The 22,672-nt window shown below is 47.0% G+C and overlaps 1 protein-coding gene across 1 annotated transcript in view; it reads left to right on the forward strand.

The window, feature by feature from the left end:
* The window catches only part of LOC119161428 (aromatic-L-amino-acid decarboxylase), a 152,015-nt gene that overhangs the window by 87,522 nt on the left and 41,821 nt on the right, over positions 1-22,672 (forward strand). The window contains exons 9-10 of the mRNA XM_037413883.2: positions 18,085-18,178; positions 18,260-18,358. Of these exons, the coding sequence (XP_037269780.1) occupies positions 18,085-18,178; positions 18,260-18,358 (193 nt within the window). The remainder of the gene's footprint in view (positions 1-18,084; positions 18,179-18,259; positions 18,359-22,672) is intronic.

Genomic DNA, 22,672 nt, shown 5'->3' on the forward strand with positions numbered 1-22,672 from the left:
GGAGGAGATCGGCAGTTGGGACACATTCAAGGAGAAGCCTCGCGACGTATTTGGGAAGCCCATCGGTCGAAAGGCAGCTGCAAAGAAGGAGTTGTCTATACGTGCTCAGACGTCCACAGAGCCGTACATCTCGTACAGGACGTGCTGGCTCCATGTCGTAAAGTCGACAACGACATGTCGGAGTCAGATAAGGTTGGCCACGTCCTCAAGGGGATAGCGGACGATGCGTTCAACCTGCTAATGTGCCGGAACAGCGTGACCGTCGAGAAAGTTATTCAGGAATGCCGGCGTTTTGAACAGGCCAAAAGCAGGCGTATTTCAAGTTCACTCGACTACTGAACACCGCTTCAACGTCCTTCTGCGAAGATGGACTGACCTCTCATCGGCAGTCTTCACCGGCTTCTGAAGTTACGTGAATCATCCGGTGGGAAATCGAAGCAATTACACCTGCTGTTCTCAGCAACGGCCACGTCGATCCGCAAGTACCCCAGGTTTGCTTCGTACAGTCGATTGTGCGGGAAGAACTCGGCACTTTGGGCTTCGATGTCTGCGCCGTTGCTCAGTCTCGACCGATTGGCTTCCGTTCAAGGTCACCGCCTCGCCCCAGGTCACCACCCCAGGAACGGTCTGTTCTACGCTCTCGCAATCCGGCCGAATGGCGAACCGCGGATGATCGGCCGATCTGCTTTAACTGCCGCCGCATAGGGCACGTCGCACGGTATTTCCGCAACCATTGGTCTTCGTCCCGAACACAGTATAACACTGCTCGCCGCGCCGACAGCTACCGCCTTTTCCAGCCTCCTGTGCCGATCCCCGACAGCTACCGCCGCTTTCCACCCTTCGATGCCCCTGATACGCAGCACAGCCACTCACCGTCGCCTCGACGCCATCAGTCTCGTTCGCCGCCTGCACGTTGCCCGTAGTCCCCTTCTCCTCCATGACGATGCCCGACTTCTCCGCTCAATTTTCATCAGGGAAATTAAGTGGTGCAGCTCTTAGAAATGAAGTTGCATCTTTGATACCGACCTCAAATCCTCTTCTTGTACTGCCGACACGACGAAATTTGATCGACGTAGACGTTGACGGCCTGACTGTTTCTGCACTTATTGACACCAGGGCGCATATTTCTGAGATGAGTGCCCGACTTCATCGCCACCTGAAGAAAGTTCTCACACAGGCTGCTTCTGGCATTATTCATGTCGCTCACGGAAGAAGTCTTGCCATCACAGAAATGTGCACAGCACGCATCACAATCGCCGATCACCCCACATCTGTTCTCTTTGCAGTTATTGAGCAGTACCCCAATGACCTGATTCTTGGTTTGGATTTCTTGTCCACTCATGTAGCTCTCATCGACTGTGCAACCGGCGTTTTCTAACTCTAATTGCCTCGACTTGGGGTTGTGCCGTCCTCACCATCACACCAATTGTGCGCTGTTAATTATGTTCGGCTGTCACCGCAAGCCACCACGTTTGTGGCCTTAAGAATATCACCAGCTCTTCCTGACGGTGACTACATAGTGTCTCCATTAGTAAATGTGCTCTTGGAGCGAAGTGTTGCTTGCCGCATACCATCGTGACTATCGTGGACAATACGTTCATCTTCCGCTTATCAACTTTAGTAGTTCGACCCAAGTTTTCCCTCAAGGCATTTCGTTAGGCCATGTTTTCCCACTTGATGCATGTAACTTCGTGGCATTAGACCCTGAAGACTGCTCGTCCCCTATTGCAGCCAGCCGAGCAAACGCACCTACCACTGAAATCACGATGATGATTGCCCCTGATCTTCTGCCCTGTCAGGCTGTGCAACTTCACCACGTTCTGACCACCTACCGAGATATTTTCGACATCGATGACCACCCTTTAGGTCAAACGTCCGTCGTGCGTCGTCAAATACATACCGGCGATACTAGTCCTGTTAGACGGCGACCATATCGTGTTTCCCAGTCCGAACGCCAGCTCATACAATGAGAAGTCAAGAAGATGCTCTCCAAAGGAGTCATAGAGGCCTCTTCAAGTCCATGGGCGTCACCTGTTGTTTTAGTCAAAAATAAGGATGGCGGTTGGAGATTTTGCGTTGACTACCATGCCTTGAACAAGATAATCCGCCAAGACGTATATCCGCTACCACGAATCGACGACGCCCTTGACTGCCTCCATAGCGCGAGATACTTCTCATCTATAGATCTGCGTTGGGGCTATTGGCAAATTTCTGTCGACGGCTTAGACAGCGAAAAAACTGCCTTTGTCACACCGGACGGCCTTTATCAGTTCAAGATTATGCCTTTTGGGCTGTGCAACGCCCCGGCAACGTTCGAACGCATGATGGACTCTCTCCTCCGTGGTTATCAATGGTCCATCTCCCTTTGCTACCTCGACGATGTGATTGTTTATTCCCCAACATTTAAAAGCCACCTAACTCGTTTGTCAACCATTCTGGCTGTTTTTCGTCGAGCGGGACTCCAGATGAACTCGAAAAAGTGCAATTTCGGCCGGCGAGAAATCACGGTCTTTGGTCATTGTGTAAGTGCTGCTGGCGTCCAACCGGACCCTGACAATATTAGCACTGTGAAGAACTTTCCTCTGCCTTCTACTACCAAAGATGTTTGTTGTTTTGTGGGCTTATGCTCGTACTTCCAACGTTTTATAGGCAATTTCGCTATAATTGTGTGACCACTCACTGATCTTCTCAAAAAGAATGCGCCCTTCTCGTGGGGCCAAGACCAAGCAGCTGCGTTTTCCACGCTGATCCAGCTGCTCACTTCACCACCAATATTGGCTTACTTCGACCTGTCCGCGACGACTGAAGTTCGCACAGACGCCAGTGCTCACGGCATCGGCGCCGTCCTCGGTCAACACCGGGGGGGGGGGGGGGGCAAACGCGTGTTATTGCGTATGCCAGCCGCCTTCTCTCCACATCTGAGTGAAACTATTCGATAACGTAGCACGAGTGTCTTGCGTTGGTCTGGGCTGAAGCGAAATTTCGCCCCTACTTGAATGGCCGGGAGTTTTCAGTTATTACGGAACACCATGCTCTGTGTTGGTTGTCGTCGCTCAAGGACCCAACTGGTCGCCTATAGGTCACTGGGCTCTACGTCTCCAAGAGTATACCTTCGACGTAATTTATAAGTCTGGCAGGTTACACCAAGATGCCGACTGTCTCTCGCGTTATCCCGTGGACCCTCTTAGCATCGTTGTCCATGAGAGCGATTCTTGTGTGCTCGCCATATGTGATTTGCTCAACATCGGCACAGAGCAGTGCCGAGACGCAACCATCAAGACGGTCATTGAGCGAGTATCTTCAGGACATTCCGACCCTTCGCTCTGTCAATATGTCCTATGCAACGAAGTTCTGTACCACCGCAACATTAAGCCTGATGGCCCTGACTTTTTGTTAGTTATTCCCCGACACCAGCGTGCCTCCATTCTTCAACATCTGCATGACGCTCCGACGGCAGGACACCTGGGTTTTGCACGCACCTATCACCGCGTGCGACAATGGTTCTTTTGGCATGGCCTGTATAAGTTTGTGCGCCGCTATGTCGCTGCTTGTGAGCGCTGCCAGCGTCGCAAACGTCCGGCTCTCCGTACGGCTGGCCTGCTCGAACTTATCGACATTACCCCGGAAACATTCTTCCTCGTCGGTCTCGACTTCATCGGACCTTTCCCAGCGTCCGTGTGAGGCCACAAATGGATCGCTGTCGCAACTGACTATGCGACCAGATATGCTATAACTTGTGCTTTGCCAAGTAGCTGCGCTACAGACGTCGCAGACTTTCTACTGAATGACGTCATTCTGCGGCATGGGGCTCTGCACCAGCTTCTGATGGATCGTGGCCGCTGCTTCTTCGCAAAAGTTATCGACAAAATCCTCCGTAGCTGCTCTACCGAACATCACCTTACTACTACCTACCATCCCCAGACCAACGGTCTCGCAGAGCGCCTCAACCGAACTCCTACAGATATGTTGTTCATGTACGTCTCTGATCACTACCGTCACTGGGACACAGTGCTCCCCTACGTTACGTTTGCGTACAATTCATCAAGGCATGACACCGCTGGCTATTCTCCGCTCTTTCTTCTGTACGGCCGCAACCCTGCCTTGCCATTCGACGCGCTCCTTCCTTCTGATACTACCAAACCAACAGTGTATGCTCAGGACGTTGCTTCTCGAGCCCGCGTCGCTCGCCAAATAGCGCACACTAGGCTCACTGCTTCTCAGGCCTCACAAAAAGTCCGCTACGATGACTGGCACCGCGACGTTGGCTACCCTGCTGACTCTCTCGTACTACTTTGGACGCCGCATCGGCGTGAAGGCTTGTGCGAGAAGCTCCTTCCACGATACACCGGGCCCTACAAAGTTCTCCGCAAGGCTACTGACGTCGACTACATCATCACTCCCGTTGAACCACACTCATCTTCTGCCACACCACCTACTGATTATGTTCTTGTGTCGCGACTAAAACACTACTACACTGCCAGTCCTGATTGACTTAGCGGCGCCGTGACGGCGCTTCGTCCGCAGGGGGTGATATTACGAGGCAGTGGGCATGGGTCCACCCCATCGTAGACGCATTGATGAAGAAGAAGCGGATTCGGCGCGCGAGATTCTAGCAGCCCTGGGGTGTCATACCTACCTGTAAATATTACAAATATGCTTTCTCTCTTCCGTGTATTTGTGATCTCCGTAACAATATATTTATTATATAGAAGTATAGCCATCCAGCGAACATTCCGAGGACTAAACGATAGGTGGCACAAGCGGACTAGAGGAGCCGCACGAGCGCACTCTCTTACGGCCTGCGCTTCGTGTCTAGTTACCACTTTTCATCGCCACTAGCTCATGGCACTGCGGCCGAACCCTCGCTAAACCTTGCTAAAACCAAGGAGGTTACACCCAGCAAGTTTAACGTCGCAACAAAGGTCAGCTGGTGCTCATCGTGCGTCCTTCTGTTACTAGTTTTTTTTTTGTAAGCATCAAATTCAAGGCAAATTTTATTGAATATCATGTCACCGACACTCGTCTCTGTAGGTTATTTCATCGGAAACAACTATCTTTGTACTCGTGTATAACGTGCGCTGGTTTTCTCCTCAATTCGAAAGAGTGCGCGCGTGCCACTTCCCTTGTCCGGCTTTGGAGGTGGCTATATACTACTAAGACGACAACTACTACTACTACTACTACTACTACTACTACTACTACTACTACTACTACTACTACTACTACTACATTACATCGCGGACGCACGATGCATGGCTTAAGGAGAGCTTCGCCCCTAAAAATAAATGCTAAAAAACGCCAGGCCTGCGCGGAAGGAGCAGCACAGTCACAGCGAAAGCTAGACGAGCGGCTTGTCAGAGCCTTTTCTAAACACTCATTGGATAACTGCTGCAAGCACACTTGCTTGATACTCACTGCGGCATATATAACAAACATTTTTGGGTAGTAGGCCGGCATTCGCTATGCTACTTTTCTTCATTATCATAAGAAACATGGTATCCGCTAAACACTTGTAAGAAGTTTTGTGCCAATTGTTCATGCAGTGGCTGACGACGTTGAGAAATTATGCCTGAAGTGTGTATGCGCCACAGTTAATAGGTGAACAAGAACAAGCTTTTGTAATAGGTTGGAGCATCGGACGACCCACTCGTTGCGCTATTCGCAATGTACGACGACTGGTAGTTCTTTCGGTTTTTTTAAAATGCTTTATAAGTCGTATTAACGCGATTGCTTTTCGGACATCAAGCCTGCTTAAGGTAAGTTTGCCAGCAATTCCCAAGCACCGGCATGACTCGGTGCTCATGGGGACGAAACGTTTGCTGGACGTGAAAGAGCGGAAAGTTAAGGAGCGACGCTGCATCATCGTAGACCCTCAGGATCAGCAGGTGCGGCTGCGCCTTCATTGGTTGCTGTATGGCGTCAACGATGAAGACGTGTGAATGGCGTTCGCAGTTTTCGGGAAGGCCATACAAGTCACCCGGCTGCATTGGCGTGTCCAAGAAGTCAACGAGAAGGGGTCAGCCACATGGTTGGTGCTTCTTAAGCTCAAGAGTGGCGTGAAGGTGTAAGATCTCCCGCATCAAATCAGGGTGGCTAGTGAACTGGCACTTGTGGTTGCATTTGGTCGGCCAATGCAGTGTTTGCGCTGCCAAGGTACCTGCTATGTTAGATGAGAGTGCAAGGTACCCCGATGCTCGCGCTGTAGGCGGTTCGGCCACAGCCAAGATGAATGCATGTGTACGTATGCATCGGCTATAATATCAGCTGAAGGTGAAGACACAGCACAGTTGATGGACGCGACCGAGGCTGAAGACGCGGCGAAAGGGGCAGGTGACGGGATGAACCCGGATGCTTACATACAACCACACCGATCGGTGCTGATGGACCAACAGTACAAGCTGACAAGGCACCTGGGGAGGTTACTCATGAGTCAGCAGGCCAAAACGAAGAAGGCTACACAAGCAGCCTATCGAAAGAGCCCGAGCCGGTGGAGTTAACCGAACAACTTTCAGCGTCAACCTAGAGTGCCAGTAGTTGTGCGCCAAGCAAAAGACCCCACGAACAGTCGGCAGGACGCAGTGAGGTGTCCGATGAAAAGCATGAAGATGGGCTACCTGCGAAGGTGACTACGTTCCGACGCAGTAGCATAAGGCTGCGTCTAAACCTGATATAGGACAAACACAGGCAACCTACAGTGGCACGGGTCCACCTGGAGGTTCCGAGGATGTCTAGCTCCATGCTAGACGCTGAAGGTGAGCATCATTCCCCGGGCTAACTTCACTGTGTAGACATGGCTTTTGCACCAAAACTTAGAGTGAGAACGTTAAATGTTCGAGGTCTTGTCGCCAAGCGGAAACAGAGCAAAGTCTATAGGCTGCTTGTGGATCATGATCTTGAATATACTGGCTGTACAAGGAACAAAAGTAGACTGTGATGAAGAGACCCGGGGGATGATGGGGAGGATCACGGCGCAACTACGCAATTGTTAGTCATGCAATGGGCACGTCTGCCGGTTGTGTATTGTTCATTAAGAAGTTACCGGGTCTGGTAGTGCAAGATAGCTTCTCTTGCCCGTTTGGTAGATTGGTTTCCTGTGATTGTGTACTTATTTAATGCCAGTGGCATATTGTGTTTATTTATGTACCAACTAATTGCGAGGAATGCTCACTTTTTTTTTTCAAAGCTAAAAGAGCACTTCAGTTTGAAAAAGAAATCTGTGGTACTTGGTGATTTTAACTGCGTCCTCTAAGGACAAGATCTCTCAAACGGACGCGTCATGTACGATAAAAGTAGTAAGACGTTAGCCGACATAACTACTGAATTCGAGTTAGAAGGCGTGGGTGGCTGTATGGAGGAAACGCGGGAAACGCGTTCCACGCACTTTCAGTGGAATAGCCATGCACACGTTGATCGCATTTACATGTCGCTTGAATTATTAACTTGGTGCTTAATTAATAACCCACTGAATTAATAGCCCACATATGCTGTCCACACAATACACTTCAGCAATCATTGCGTTGTTAAATGTGATATGGAAGAGAAAACAGAAGTTGGAACTTTTTCATGGGAACCATGGAAGATGAATTCCACTTTGATTACTGATGAATATTTCTTAGATCAGGTAATGAACTGCATCAATGTAATAAATATGGATGATGAAGTTAAACTTGAAAAACAATGGGAAGATTTCAAGCAGTGAATAAAAATAAAAGCCATTGATCATTCTTGCGCGTTGAGTTCCGAAAGTAAAAAAAGGGAAAGCAACTCCGAATGACCTTAGAAAGACTAATCGAGTTTGAGTGCTAACAACCGGAAGAGTATAAAAATGACTTACGCAATATTAAGCAGAAACTCGCACTACATGTGGAGGAACGCTACCGCGGTGCACTCATTCGTGCTAGGGCTGAGGCTTTAGCTGCTGAAGAGACGCTAAGCAAAAGAGCCTTAGCGGTGGAAAAAACGAACGCTCGACGGAATCACATCGAAAAACTAGAGAACGATGGTCTCGAAGTGACAGGTACCGACAACATTTTATGCGTATATTCAAGATATTTTAAAAACCTTTTTGATGCAGACCGGCAAACCTAGAAATATTTAAAGCAAACTATTTAGGGTGTGTGCCAAAGGTGAGTGAGGAAGTGAAAAGCGCTTTTGAATTCTTTATATGTGCTTCTCAAGTTGAACGGGCCATTGATAAGTTAAATCCCGGCAAGTCTCCAGGACCAGATGGACTCTCTACCAATCGGTACAAGTGTTCTCAAAATGAGTTGTCTCCTATACACCAGAAAACAGCAAACCCAGTGCTTGATGCCATATTCAAAAGCGCGTGGCGCCGTCTGTTGCAAGCGCGGCGAAGCAACACTCTCAACTGCCAGGCTAGTAGACGCTGTGCCTATCAAACGCGAAACTTCACAACTCGATTGCGGCTGTAAGCATGTTTCGCGCTGTTTCTGAGCTGGAAGTTTATGCTAACATCGTGTGAAACGTCGAGGAGACCTTCCTCGACAGTCCGGAATGTCCGCACCACGTGCATTCCAGACTACGGATGCAGCTTCATTGGGTAAGTACTATTGCGATTGAAAGAAACGCAAACAGCGGAAAGCGTTGCTTTCGATTCAGTCGAACAATGGCGCGCCTTGGCTGTGACAAAGCAGAATTTGTGCTGTAAGCCGGCGTCAACAAAGCGTTAGAATCTGGTTCCAACTTACGCTCATGCACCGCATGTTTATCAATTGTCAGCCCTGCCGGGCACTCAGAACACACACGCGCTGCAAAAGTGCCAGCCAGAACAAGACATTAAAATGCTACGGTGACGCCGGCCGAAAGCACGTGCAAATTCGCCTAGTGACAGCCAAGGCATGTCGCAGTTCGACCGGGTCGAAAGTCATGCTTTCCGCGCCGTTCACGGATCGCGATAGTAGGCCGTTACGGTTGTACTAAACATGCACAATGCGTGCATCCACGAGTGGATAGAATACGTATATCCTATTATTGGCATGCGGCCTGCAAAAGAGTACGGCAATAGTTCTGTGCCTCTTACTATAGGCATACTGCACGCAAATCACTGTTGTAATGTGAAACAGCTGGAGTCATGCTTGAATAAACACAATAAGTTTACTTACTCGTACACTTCACAGGGCTCGTAGTTTTTCCTGCTGATTACGATTACATCCTAAGGTGGTGAAGCTCGGCGTTTTTCGTTGTGGACGGAAATCGGTGCAATCGAAAAACACCGCACCAGCACGATTCCCGCGATGCGCTGTTAACATCACAGACAGTGCTCAGCAATCTCTTCCTCTTGCGCTGGTTGTTGTCGCATCAGATGACAGCGCAGTGGTACCCAGATGACATGTTATAAGGAGGCGCTGCGTGAACAGGCTCATTTTCGCATTTGAAACTACCAGAGCCACTGCATTCCGTGCTAGCGAGGCGCGCCTCGGCAGTTGCAAACCAATTATGGCGTCTCTGGAAGCGAGGATATATCGCCGAAGGTGCCTGGATTCGAGACAGGCGTGCTATTGTTTGTACTTGCAGGTGTTTTTAACGAGGCATATGAAGAAAAAAAATTACCCCTGTCCTTTGGTGAATCACGTACCGTTCTGATTGCGCAAACAAATGAGGTTGAAAAGTTCAGGCGCGTCGCAGCGTACAGGCTAATCGCACTGACAATGTCGGCTACAAAACAATAATGAAAATTTTGACGGCTAGACTTCAGCCTGTAATAAAAGATATCATTCGTCCACACCAAACGTGTGAAATAAAAGGTCGTTCCAGAGCAACAAATGTTCATAAAATGCGGTCACTTCTGGAATGTGTTGACATCAGTCAAGATTGTGTGCCAAACTCCAGCTAAATCTGGAGAAAGCGTTTCATTGCGTTGCCCACGCTCTTTTGTTTGCAGTATTGGAGCATATTAATGTTGGTAAGATGATTATTGACGGTGTAGCCATGGCATATTGAAATGGTTTCGTTAGATTTCAGCGCTCAGTGCGCCAAGGTTGCCCTGTTAGTCCACTGTTGTTTTGCATCTACATTGAAACATTATGTGTGTCGATACTGCAGAGCGACACCATTACTGGGTTTCGATTACTATCCTCAGAGGTCAAAGTACTTGCATACGCTTATGATGTTGCGATTTGTAGTACTTCCTATGAAGGTATTGAAGAATCAATCAGTGTATAAATCTTTCACTGAAAATACAGGAAGCCACATAAACTATATAAAATAAATGCCTCGGCGTTTGGCATGGTTATTGGCCTTGAACCCCAGAATTTTTCGCAGCCATTAAATGGAGAAAAACGTCAATTAAATATCTAGGACTTCCGCTTGAGTCACACAAAAGTACTGATGAATATTGGACTCAGCTAACAAAAGAAATTAAAAGGAAAGCGAATAGGCTGATTGCAACTTATTTGTTCATGTTTGCTAGGGCTACTGCATGCAACTGGTTTTTTGTGTCTAAGGTATGGTATGTGATGCAAGTGCTGTACTGTTCCCGGGTCAATGGGCGAAAAGTACACCGGGTGTTTACAATGTTCGCTTAGGGGGTCTAACTGGGAAAGGTGCAGTCGCGCAAATTTGTTTATACGGGTGAAGTGTGGAGGCCTTGGGCTATGACATCTGTTTGTCAAGCAGTTAGTAAATTGCTTTTTTTTCTTTTTCCGCGAGACAAGAGATCCTTTCCTACTAACAGTGTGTCAAACAAGACTAAGTACACTGTTGTCTGATTTTCTTGTCAGCACTCATGCTACCACAGGGGCTGTGAAAGGATACATGAAGGAAGTTGTGGCCAGCGTGCTGTTTTTGTTCGTTTGTTTTTAGGCTGACTACCTGTGTTCTGTTGCAAAGAAAACTGTACAAAGATTTATGTGAAACTATGCTCCCCATTCTACCGTACAGAGCGCTATACACAGCAAGGAAGAATCAGATAGAATATACTTAAATGAGTTAAAAAACGCCAGCCGCTCCAAGTGCATAAACGTTCTTTTTTTAAATTACACACCGGAACACTTCCTGTAAGAACTTTTCTAGAGGAGCGTGGGTTCTATATGCCATGGGGATCTCACTGCTTAATCTGTAAGAAACTGGAAACTAAGAACAATGTTTTCCTGCACTGTTGGGAAGCAGTATACATTTGGGACCTATTACAAAGGACAATTAAAAAAGTTTTCATGAGACCCTCATGGAATCAGGCGTTTGGCAATAGAAAATGATGATAGATTACCTGTTGATTTTATTATGATGGCTGCCTTGCACATTATATGGCGCTCTAGAATGACCAGATATTTCTGTGACCCTAACATGAAACAAGAAAGAGAGTATTTAAAGAAAGTATCTCAAGGTTTCTTGAGGTAGTAAGAGAAGATAAAGGTGTACTTTTATGATTGGAAAGTGTAGAAGCCCTACTGACCATGAAAGAATTTTAGGACCTGATGTGTTAGCGTAAGGCTTGACGGCCGTAGTTATTTTCTGGTTATGTTTGTTGTGTATTGCAATGTCTTTATCTTAGCACCCCGTCTCTGATGTATAACCAGAAATAAAGAAGAAAAAACCGGCATGACTCAGTGATGAAATGTGGTCTGGCACCCAGTGGACCCGGGTTCCAGCCCCACTATGTCATTGGTACTAAGTTGTTGTTGTTTTTTTCTTATTTCGTGCGACAGTAGTTACGGACACCAGCGGTGGCAGTGGACAACTACGGTACTGCATGTGACTCGAGTTGTGATCTCATAACAGTTTTCTCTGTAAAATTAAATCAACCAGTCACGGGACATGCAAATACCAATAACGTCAGCATAGCAGGTGCACGTGCTTGCCGACCGTTCGCAAAATGGAGCGCCTATATAGTAAAATACCCCTTGGGCATAGAGCTTGTGCTGTTCAGCCTTACAATAGTTATCTGGTATACGTAGCGAGGCCCATATCCATAGGGATGAGCGGCAAAAAATAGGTGCTTTTTAAGGCCTTCAGCAGGTGCCCTTCCCCCTCCCCTCGAAAACAATCGCTGGCTACGGGCCTATAATAGCCAAGCATCATAAGCCGCCCTACAGTGCCAGGGGTGATATTCTTAGCGTAAATTTGTAATGCTTGTGAAAAGGCCTTATAGAGGTATCTTTTACTTTAAACTCACTTTAGATACATCGTCTTTATTAATAATATTATCTGGGATTTTAAGACCCAAAACCACGATATGATTATGAAAGACGCTGTAGTGGAGGGTTCCGGAAATTTTAACCCCATGGTGTTCTTAAAGGGCCACTCATCAGCCTCCCTAACAAATTTTAGTTAGACCGTGTCAGTTGGTTGTCCGGTGAAGAGCATTGTGCCACAGTTTTTTTTTTCAATCGGTTCATCACGAGCTGAGAAAACTGATACTTTGCGGCGGCGCGAAACGATGATGCGAGGAGGGGAGCTCGAAACCCCTGCCACGGCTGGGCTAGACTGCACCTGCGTGCAATTAATTCCTTACGGCCTTCTCTCCCGTCGCAAATACAATGGGAGATTTTCTGAGTACGTTTCGCAGCGACCCTGACATTGCCTCTTGTGCGCTGCGCACATGGCAGAAGGGAGTTTGTTGATGTGAAACCGTTGAATAAGTGTTCTCAATGAAGAGGAGAAGGGGAATTATTTTAAAAAATTCAGGATAGAGGGAGGATTGTGTACTAAAAGAAAACTAATTTACCAGACGGCTTGCCGCCTAATGTAGGTATGTGTGTGCTCGTGGATAATGCAAGCTGAAACTCAGTGAAAATTCCGAAGAATCGGCTAATGAGATGCATAAGTCAGAAGGCATAAAACAGTGGCAACAATCAAAGAGATGAAGAACAATGCTGCACCTGTTCTGCACTCATAGAGCACTAAAAACTTTTGGCCCTTGGTCTCGTTGGACAACGACGTCGCAATTGAGAGAGCTAGGTCACTCACGGAATGACAAGCGCGCCTTCCCTTTTCTTGCTATCTTTAAATTTCTGTATTTTCCAAATACATTTAGAGTGTTTTCAGGGCTAATAGCTGCTGTATACAGCCTGACAACTCTTTTAAACATGTACGTGCGTTGTATATCTAACAGCTAAAAACTGCGTATAAGGAAAAAGAAAGTAAGAAAAGAGAGAGAGGGCCCTTGCTGCTGAATAACGTCTTCGGACGACACGCACAGAGAGTGGTGGTGTGCATTGTCAAGGTATTAACACCACCTGGAAATATTAATTCCGGAGATACCAAGCCCTTTGTATTGCATTCCTTTGTATTGCAAGTCATGACTATGAACAATGCGAACGAAGTACGCAGCTGCTTACGCTCGCAAGCCGCTAGCCCCAGAACTAAAACTGGAGTGAAAATAAGTTCTGCGCTATCTTTTTAATTCGTAGAACAACATGTTTAGAAATAAAAATTGACAAAATTATACTATTCGGCTAGTAAGCGGCTGTTTTTCTGAAAAATCTCTATAAATTCTCTTCTGACTTATTGCTACAAGTAGGTTGTTGTGAATTCCCTTCTATCTCTAGTGTGGCTTGCTTTATTCTGGTATTGACCGACCCCAGCTGCATTTCATTCGGTACTTTGTCAGCGTTCAGTCTACAGTAACTTTTTTAGTCGAGAAGGCAGTCGCACAACCTTCAGTTCGCGCATTACGCACATGGGTATATATTAGCTGAGTTAAGTTGCATTGCTGTGTTTCGTCACAGCCCCTCGATTGACGTTGCTCCGTATTGGAAGTCCCGTTCGGAGAAAACACCCGGTGTTTCTTCTCACCAATTCCCAATAAATACTGAGCTGTGCGGCAAGGGACAAAATAATATTGCGAGAGACAACCTCATCATCAACGACAAGTCTGCATCGACAATCGTATGCAGCAGACACTTGCGCGATAAAAACTGTGTGCTTGCGTTCCACATCAGAAAACTTATTTCTGACTGCACGCGCGCCTACTCTTTCCGAGAACTATCTTTTGTACATGATTTCAAGTACATAGAACCCTCGCAAATATTCTGCTTCTCGAGCTTTGCCTCTACGTCAAACATCAAGGAAGCGAAAAGCGGAGACCGACGATACATATCTGGATGTTGCAACTTCACAAGACGCTTTCACTGAGCAAAAAAAAAGTTAGTATTTGCACGCAAACAATAAATAGCGACATTCATCGCGCGGGTCGATACCAGACTGTGATAGGGCGATAATGCTCCTAAGTTTCGCACCATCGTTCAAAATGCGAGAAGGTGCAGCAATTGCTGAAAGAAGAGAAAAAAGACATCCATATAAAATCTTGAAAGCAAGCACCACGCATCTGTTAAGAAAATCGCAGAAGATGCACAGAAAGGAGAAGAAAAACGCCGTGTTTCTTTGGCATCAAATAGAATGTGACGGAAGAAAGCATTCAGCATACCCAGACGATTTTGTAAGGGGTGTGTGGTATGCCGCTTTCTGACACAAAGAGACTACGTTCATGCGTGCACTTCGCGGCTTCTAACACTGCCAGCAAAGTGCACTCTTCGGAGGTGTATAGGTTCAGTCCCAGCATCATCAGGTATGAGCAATGCCATAAACTATTTGTGCGTCTTCAATCATAAAGCAACTTGTTTTTTCAATGCACGATGAGTGGAAAAGCGTGCCCAAACTTGTGTGTTTGCATGCTGTATGGAGCGGCGGAAGGATGGATGAATGTATCCGGTTGTGCCCTTCAGATAGGGTGGTGGCTCACGCCACCTAGCCATAAAGTTAAGTACTATCATTGTGTGTCTGAGGATTGAATTTCACTAGCGCCTCAATTGTAGCCAGCAATCAGTTAGCCTCCTCCTGGTTATTTCTACCCACTTAACGTCTCTTTTGCCTTCACTGTCCCTAAACCCGAATGCTTTCAACAATTCGGTGCCATTATTTTTGAGTATAGAATGGAGCCCTTCACAGAACATCATCAAATGTTCAGCCGTTTTCTCCTCCTCTCCACGCGTACTACATATCATGTCTGTGCCTTCGTATTTTGCTCGGTACGTCTTGGTCCGCAATACTCCCGTTCTAGCCTCGAAGAGCAGAGAACTACCCCGAGAATCATCGTAGATCTTTTCCCTTGCAATTTCCTCCTTAAAAGTTCCGTAGGTCTCCAGGGATGATTTTGTAAGCATTCCCATCTTCCACGTGTCCCTCTCTGTTTCCATTACCTTCTTCTTAACCGATGTTTCTTTTTGACTTGGTATTCTGCTGTTGTCTAAATACCGGCTTGACAATTTTTGAGTTCGCTTCCTGCAATTAGTATCGACAATCTTCATGTACAAGTAACTGAAAACTTTCCTGGCCTAATGCTCCTCTCCCATTTTTCTCAATCACTCCTCAAATTCTATCTTTCTGCTAGCTTCCCTGCACTCAAACGATGTCCATCGCATGTCTCCCTGTACCTCCTGATTTGGGGTATTCCCGTGTGCTCCCAAAGCAAGTCTACCTATGCCACATTGTTTAATATTCAATCTTGCTTGAACTTCTCATTTCATGCACAAGACCGTATTGCCGAACGTCAAACCCGGGACCATGACAACTTTCCAAATCCCTCTCACAACGTCATACCTATTGTAGTTTCACAGTTCCCTATCTTTCATTACAGTGCCCTTGATAATTATGTATCTTTCGTGCTCTCTTAGATACTCAGTCCTTTACATATCCATACGTCCAAGTATTTGTATTTATCGACTATTTCTAGCGTGACTTCCTGTATTCTATGCTCACTGCCTTTTTCCTGCTGAACTTCAAATTTAACCTATCTGCCTCATTACCACGGATGTCTATCAATCCCTGCAAATCTTCCTTGTGTTCGGCTATTATTACTATATCATCTGCATACATCAATGCTGGTAATGACTGTTCAATGTGTTTTCTAGCTTGGAAAAAGAGAGGCTGAATCTAAGTCGACTCCCCTCTAATTTGGCTTCTAGTCCCTGGAGACACAGCCTGAATAACAAAGGTGACAAGGGGAATCTCTGTCAAAGCCCGCGTTGTATTTCTATAGGTTCTGATACCTGTTCTTCCCATTTGATAACTACCTGTTTACTTTTATTTGTATCCTTTAATAGATTAGTTATTCCATCTTCCACATGAGTGTTCAGTATTCCCACAATGCTTCTTGAATCACACTATCGTAAGCTTCCTTGATACCTAGAAATGCCAGCCACAAGAGCCTGTGTTTTTTTTTCGCCATTTTAATACACTGCATCAATGAAAACGGATTGTCCTCCAACCTCCTTCGTTTACGTAACCTATTTTGTAGTTCTCCCAATACCCCCTCATTCTCCAGCTATGTCTGTAGTCTAACCTTTACTATCTGCATCACCAGCCTGTAAACTATTGACGTCACTGTTATAGGACGGATGATGGCAGGGTTGCAGCGCCTCCCTCAAAGAATGGCGAGAGGCATGTACTACACCCGTTGCGAAGGCCCTAAGAAGGGAGCGCGCAGGTCCAGTCTAGCCCGGCCGCGTCCTTACTGCTCACCCTGCGTAGGCTTCACAAGCCAAATCTTTTCCTTATCCTCTCCGACATCCGAGCAAATGGTCACATGCGCATGACGCCCCGAGCAAGCCCGACCCCCCGAGGACACGAGTGGCGTTGTTTTGTTGACCAGCATCATTTAGTGGTCTACTGCCTGTTTCTGCAGAGTGAATGCCTGGGTGCGCGGTTGTTTGAAGACGCTGGTTTAGACACGCTGGAAGATTAGCATATTGAGTGCTCGAACAGGCAGGACCATTAATTTTGTTTCCAGGGGTGGCGCCTGCTCAATGCTCTAACCCCGGAAACATGAACGCATGTGAAATGCAGGCACATAAGCCCTGCATCTAATTTTGATTCATCTTTCAAGCAAGTTTTATTCATCTGCTCAGGCAACAAATTACACAAACTACACATGTCGTGCGAAATAATTTTTGCCTCGACACGTGCTGCTGTTGCCACGTCAGAGCCAAGTCGTCTACGTAGAGGACCGACGTCACAGCACTGCAGTCTACTTAGGGCAATTCCTACGTCTACGTGTTGTCCTCATTCTCTAGGAGCGCGCCCGTGAAAGAAGGGACTTGCAGAATTCATCTTGAAATTGGACCAATTTCCGCGGTGCGTAGCGTTGCAAATTTTGGCTGACGTGATCGTGAACGACCCGTGTATGCATTGCGCTTGTCAGCGCGTAACTGTCAAAGCTGGTGAGTGGCCCATTAAACATGCACTGACACTGCACAGTATACACAAGCCTCAACCATTTCGCCTTCATCGAAATGCGACTACCACGGCCGGGATCAAACCCGCGACCTTCGGGTCAGCAGCCGAGCCCCATAACCACTGCTGTACTGTGGCGGACGGCTTTTTAATGATCAAGTCCCGGTTATCATCTGGTACGCTGTTGTATTGGTTACGGGTGTTTCAATAACCCAATAAACCCTTAACCCATGAAGAGTGTTTTAGTTAGATAATTTCTCCTTAGAGGTCATTTGGGGAAGGAATACACCATTACACCCTATATTTACATGCTTTGTTTAGGCAAACAGTTGTTTTGCTTGCTTAAAATTACCTTAAGGCTAAATATTGGTTTACAGTGGGGCAGGTCGGACTGGGGCACACTTGGCGCCTATGTCAGATGATTAGAAAGGAAAGAGAATGGGCCACCGCCTTTTGCACACGCCTGTGTAAACTAAAGTCTTAGATAAAAGACAAGAACGCCGAACACAAGAAAAAAGACAATGTATTGACATTTCTGTATCCAAAATGGGAGCCTTGTTCACAATAAAACTGTTTACTTTTTGTTGCGAACAAGGCTTTGTTCTGGGTGTCGAATGATTGCTCCGTGTTTTTTTTTCTCTCTCTCTCTTGCGGTCGGCGTCCTCGTGTTTTATTCAGTGATTTTTCCCGATCAAACACGTGTCCGTCAAAGCCTTGATTACAGTACCCTAACAAAATACGTTGTTGGGCTAGTTTGTTCATAATCTTCAAAATTGGATAGCGCGAAATTGAGCAGTCGAAGAAGGACCTGTGCATCTGTCTTCCTTTTTTTTCCTGTGCGATTTCGTGCTGTCTAATATTGAAGCACTATACCTCCACCATGGTTTATCTCGGCAGGTTCAGAAAAAGAACCGACATCGAAGAAGCGTTCAAAGTGAACCCCCTGTATCTCAAGCACGACAACGAGGGCGGAAAAGTTCCCGATTACAGGGTAAGACATATTCCTCTAAGACCTATATACCATCGAAAATTTATTCTGCTTCCAACCTTCTTCTCCACTGTGTCATTTCAGCACTGGACCATACCTCTGGGCAGGAGATTCCGCTCCCTAAAACTCTGGTTTGTGTTCAGATGCTACGGCATTTCTGGCCTGCAAGCCCACGTCCGTCGCGTAAGTCACGTGTTGCACGCGATTTTATATGTGCAAGCACACGCAACAGAAATGGGATGAAGAGAGAATGTGCTCACACGCCTGCACTGTTGCACATGTATCCTTTGTTCGTCCTTGTGAAGTTCAGATGTTTCCTCTTCGCACATACCATGTCTCATAAATATGCACAGATGAGCTGCTGCCTGCTGATGCTTAAGGAAAAAAACAGCGATAATAGTCAAAGTACGAATCGGTCACAAAAGGCTGAAAGCGTACAGTAAAAGGAACAGGAGTGGTCAGTAACCCTGACTTATTCAGTTGTCAGGTCCCGTTAATTAGGGAGGTGATCGCCGGGATAATTCCAAGGGCCGAAGTATCGGCCCCCCGAACTGCCCTACGAAAGCGTGGACAATTTAGAAGTGGTCCTATTTGGCGCGCCAGTGGACGCCGGCTGTGGCTTAAAGAACAAGTCAGAGCCGAAAGTTGATAAACAAAACAAAATTATATTCTCAATTATGGCAGATCAAAACGATACACAAATATGCACACTCGACAATAGTTGAATACGATATGTCACCAATCAAACAACGTACTACACAGTACAATCAACCACCCTAAAAACAACGGACACAACCAACAATACGCACTACAATGCAATCGCATGCATTGAACAACCGAGACACTTAAAGACTAAAAAGTTCGAAAACTTATTCAGTCCAAAGTCCTTGGAACAAAAGTCTGAATGATACTCTTCCGAGAATCACTCACTCAAAGTCCAGCGCTGTTGTCGTTCCGCTGCACCCGAAGTATTTCTTCCAGGAAACTTCGCGTCTTCAATTGGCCGCTCTCCAAGCACCAAACTTCGCCGGTAACACAACAGTCTCCCACGCGTTGCGATTGCAGGACGCGTCTTCACTCTCTGGCGGTAGTCACACTTTTCTGCTTGTAGCACGAGTCTTCACCCCTCAGGTGGAAATCCACTTCATTTCCTTCTTTGTCACTGAGGACAAAAGGCTTCGCCGACACGGCGGAACACCCTACGCACACTTGCGCCAAACTTTCATCACCTGTCAATGCACACGGGCACAAACTTTCTTCTTTTCCTGATCTTCCTTCTCCACTGTTCACTTAAAAACCTTTAGCGCTAGATTCCAGAAAATTCTAATCGTTTCGTCGACGCGATGCACAGCCAAGGCTGGGGAAAGAGCGAGACGTTTCGAGGGCCGTCCGCAACACGTGACGCAACTCTGCATCACCAAGCCCCTTTCCTTCCAGAACCTTGCAGGGCTCGCTCGGCCGCCGATGTAAGAAGGTTGGTCGGCGAAACTACGCTTCCGAGGAGAAGAGAGGGCCGGTGCGCCCGGGGAGTCTTTGGATGCTTGTTTTCTTTTTTAGCGCTGACCTTGAGACTTCTCTCTGGCGCTTGGTCGCCAGAATTTTGCGGTGCGCTCTTTTTTTTTTGAGCGCTAGTTTGTGACAATGCCCCCCCACTTTAAAAATATTTTCACATAATATTCAAAACCATGCAATCTATTGCAAACAGTCACCACACACTTACCGTCTGTGACATAGTCCGTCGCTCAGGGCGCGTCATCTTCACAATACAACAATCAATACAATTGCACATCGCAATTCAATCTCTCAACACGTAGGATATAACCACAGGTACATCAGTACAACACTCCATCGTATATTTCAAACAATACAAATGTACAAAGGTCTGTCTTTACAACAATGGCACAAACCTATACGTCACATCACCGCAACAAACATTTTTACTCGCTCAACATACACTTGGGACACCGGATATCAACAACACAACATACTTAGGCTCAATACTGCCCAACACATTCTGATTTGGCCTCAGCACCTATCCTGTCTACTTCGAGCTGCGCTTGCGCCCTTTCTTGCGGTGCTCTCTCGATCTCTTCTTATTTTTCCTCGTTCTGTTCCGGCAAGCCCTTCCATGCGACTGTATCTGAGGTGGCGTCTCAACCATCGTTGACACTTTCGACACCGTTAACGAGTCGTAACGTCCAACCGATCTTGTCTGGTTATTCACCAGCTTGTTCACGTCACGATATTGGCCTGGCTGGTCGACTCCCTCACCTCTTCACTGTTGGTCGGTTGAGGTCGTGCCGACGTAAGTCCAGCTGCACGGCACGTGCTCTCTTTCAACACGATCACCTCCTGATTCACTGTCTCTTGCACCCAGGCTTCACCTTGAGCTTGGATGAAATCCTTCACGGAATTCTCCCCCACTGTACCTCTCCAATGTTGGGTTGCTGGGGGCTTCGTCTTCGGGTCTTCCCCCAAACGATCGCGATTGTTCGGCCCTCACGCTCCGTCGATAATTCCAATGATGAGGTCGTACAGGGGGGTAGTTATGCAAAGGGCAGTAACCCTTTCACTGAAGTACGGAGTTTCAACCTCGATCTCCGCTTCAGGAAGCATCCGAATCATACTGTCAATTTGGCAAACCGGTCTCGTTTTGCCTGTGAACTCACTTTCCCATACCGAATTTCTCCGCACGATAACAGTGGAGCTTCCAGCGTTTCTCAACACCATAACCTTTTTGCCCGCAACTTTTCCAGGCAGAGTTGGCATTTTTTTCGCAACACCGGTTGGCTGTTTTGTCATTACAGCACCCACAATAGGAAGTTTCTTCCCATTTTTCAACTCCACGAATCCGTTGGTGACGTCATCATCATCGGCTTTTGGGGCCGCTTGCACAAGGATACCTGGTGAGTTTGACTCACTCCGTTACGACGTGCGTCTGCCTTGTGCCCGGTCTGACCACATTTGAAACATTTTACAACAGTAGGGCTCGTAAAGTTACTTCGACAGCTGTTAGCGCGATGACCCACTCGGTTACACAGAAAACATCACGGAACACTTACCGGTGCACGCTTTTTTTCTTCGGGTGCCAATTTCTTCGAATCTTTGGGACACTCCTTCTTAACTTTGGCCAAATTTGTGCCACCTTGCGCTTCCAAGAATAGATCAGCCAATTCAAGCAAGTCTTCAAGTGACTCAGCTTTCTTCTCTTTCAAGTACAGCGACAGGCTTGGGTAGCAACTGGTGAGAAATCGCTCTCTAATAATCTAAAGTTCATCGTACTCCTGTGCTGTCCCTGAAAGTTCGATTCATCTGTTGAAATATTGGCCAAGTCGGGCGGCGTACAGCGTGCAATATCAAGTGCAATATCTGCTTTTGAAGGTAAGGCGCAGCCACGCATAATAATATTTAGTTTTCTCGCAATTATTACAAATCAGCGTGTGCGAACAAGTATGTTGACCGAAAAGCGCCGTATAGCTTGGCTGGCGCACGTTAGCGGAGAAAAATTGAAGAGAAATAGATTCGTGTCATCACAGGTAAGGGTATTTTCGAGTTATGCCCAGGTTTACCACTCTTACTGACATGATCGTGTCGCTTTTCCACAACGCTACCCAGATTCTCAGCGATGTACAGATATTTTCCCTCGAATAACCGCGTCTCGTGTTGTTATAAGGTATAACGGCAAAACATATGTGAACGTGTCTTCTTTAATAGTACAACCCACGATTTTTATGCACGTCGTGAACCCTGAGTGGGCACCCAGCCTACTGCTGGACCACGACCGTTATGACCGGACTATTACCGCAGCAACGCCTCCTCTATTTTATCAATGTCAGTTAGATGCGCCCGATCCAGCTGTTCATCACCCTTCTCTTTAGCCCTGCGCTGCTCTCGCTCATCGCCTAGTCTTAGCGTGTGCTTTACTGTCATGGGCGAGGAAACCCCCTCATGCAGTGCCTCACGACGGGAATCATGCGAAATAAATGTTTGTTTAGTTTTGCACAGATCTGTGGGGAGGCTTCTTGCATTCTTCGTATTCACAATGTTGGCAGTCACGCTGAATTTGTAAAATATATGGTGTTTTGAGAGAGCTTGTCGCTGTTTGTGGCACTATGCAGGCAACTAATGGGAAAGTATCTGTGCAACGCTCTTAGGTGCACTGCGCCTTGATGTGGCAGCGCCGTCGTTTCCAGCCACAAAAAAGAGCATGAAGGGACTAATATGACAAACATACGATATTGTAGTGGGAAACATTTTATGGCATCTCCGGGGGAAAGCGCTCCAGAGTACGTGTGGTGAAGGCAGCGTGACCCCTCATGCAGTGTCGCATCACGACCATTGACTGAACTAAGGCGTACCGACGGCTCCCGTGGATAAGCGCGCGTTTGCACTGGCATTGAAAGAATTAAAGGAGGCGTTGAACGCAGCATGTGCGCGTTTTCACCGCTTTAATAAGCGACCGACGAGATGCAGTCGCGGCGGGCACGCCGTTAACAG

The sequence above is a fragment of the Rhipicephalus microplus genome, chromosome X (genome assembly GCF_043290135.1).
Source record: "Rhipicephalus microplus isolate Deutch F79 chromosome X, USDA_Rmic, whole genome shotgun sequence".
In the NCBI taxonomy this organism is placed as follows: domain Eukaryota; kingdom Metazoa; phylum Arthropoda; class Arachnida; order Ixodida; family Ixodidae; genus Rhipicephalus; species Rhipicephalus microplus.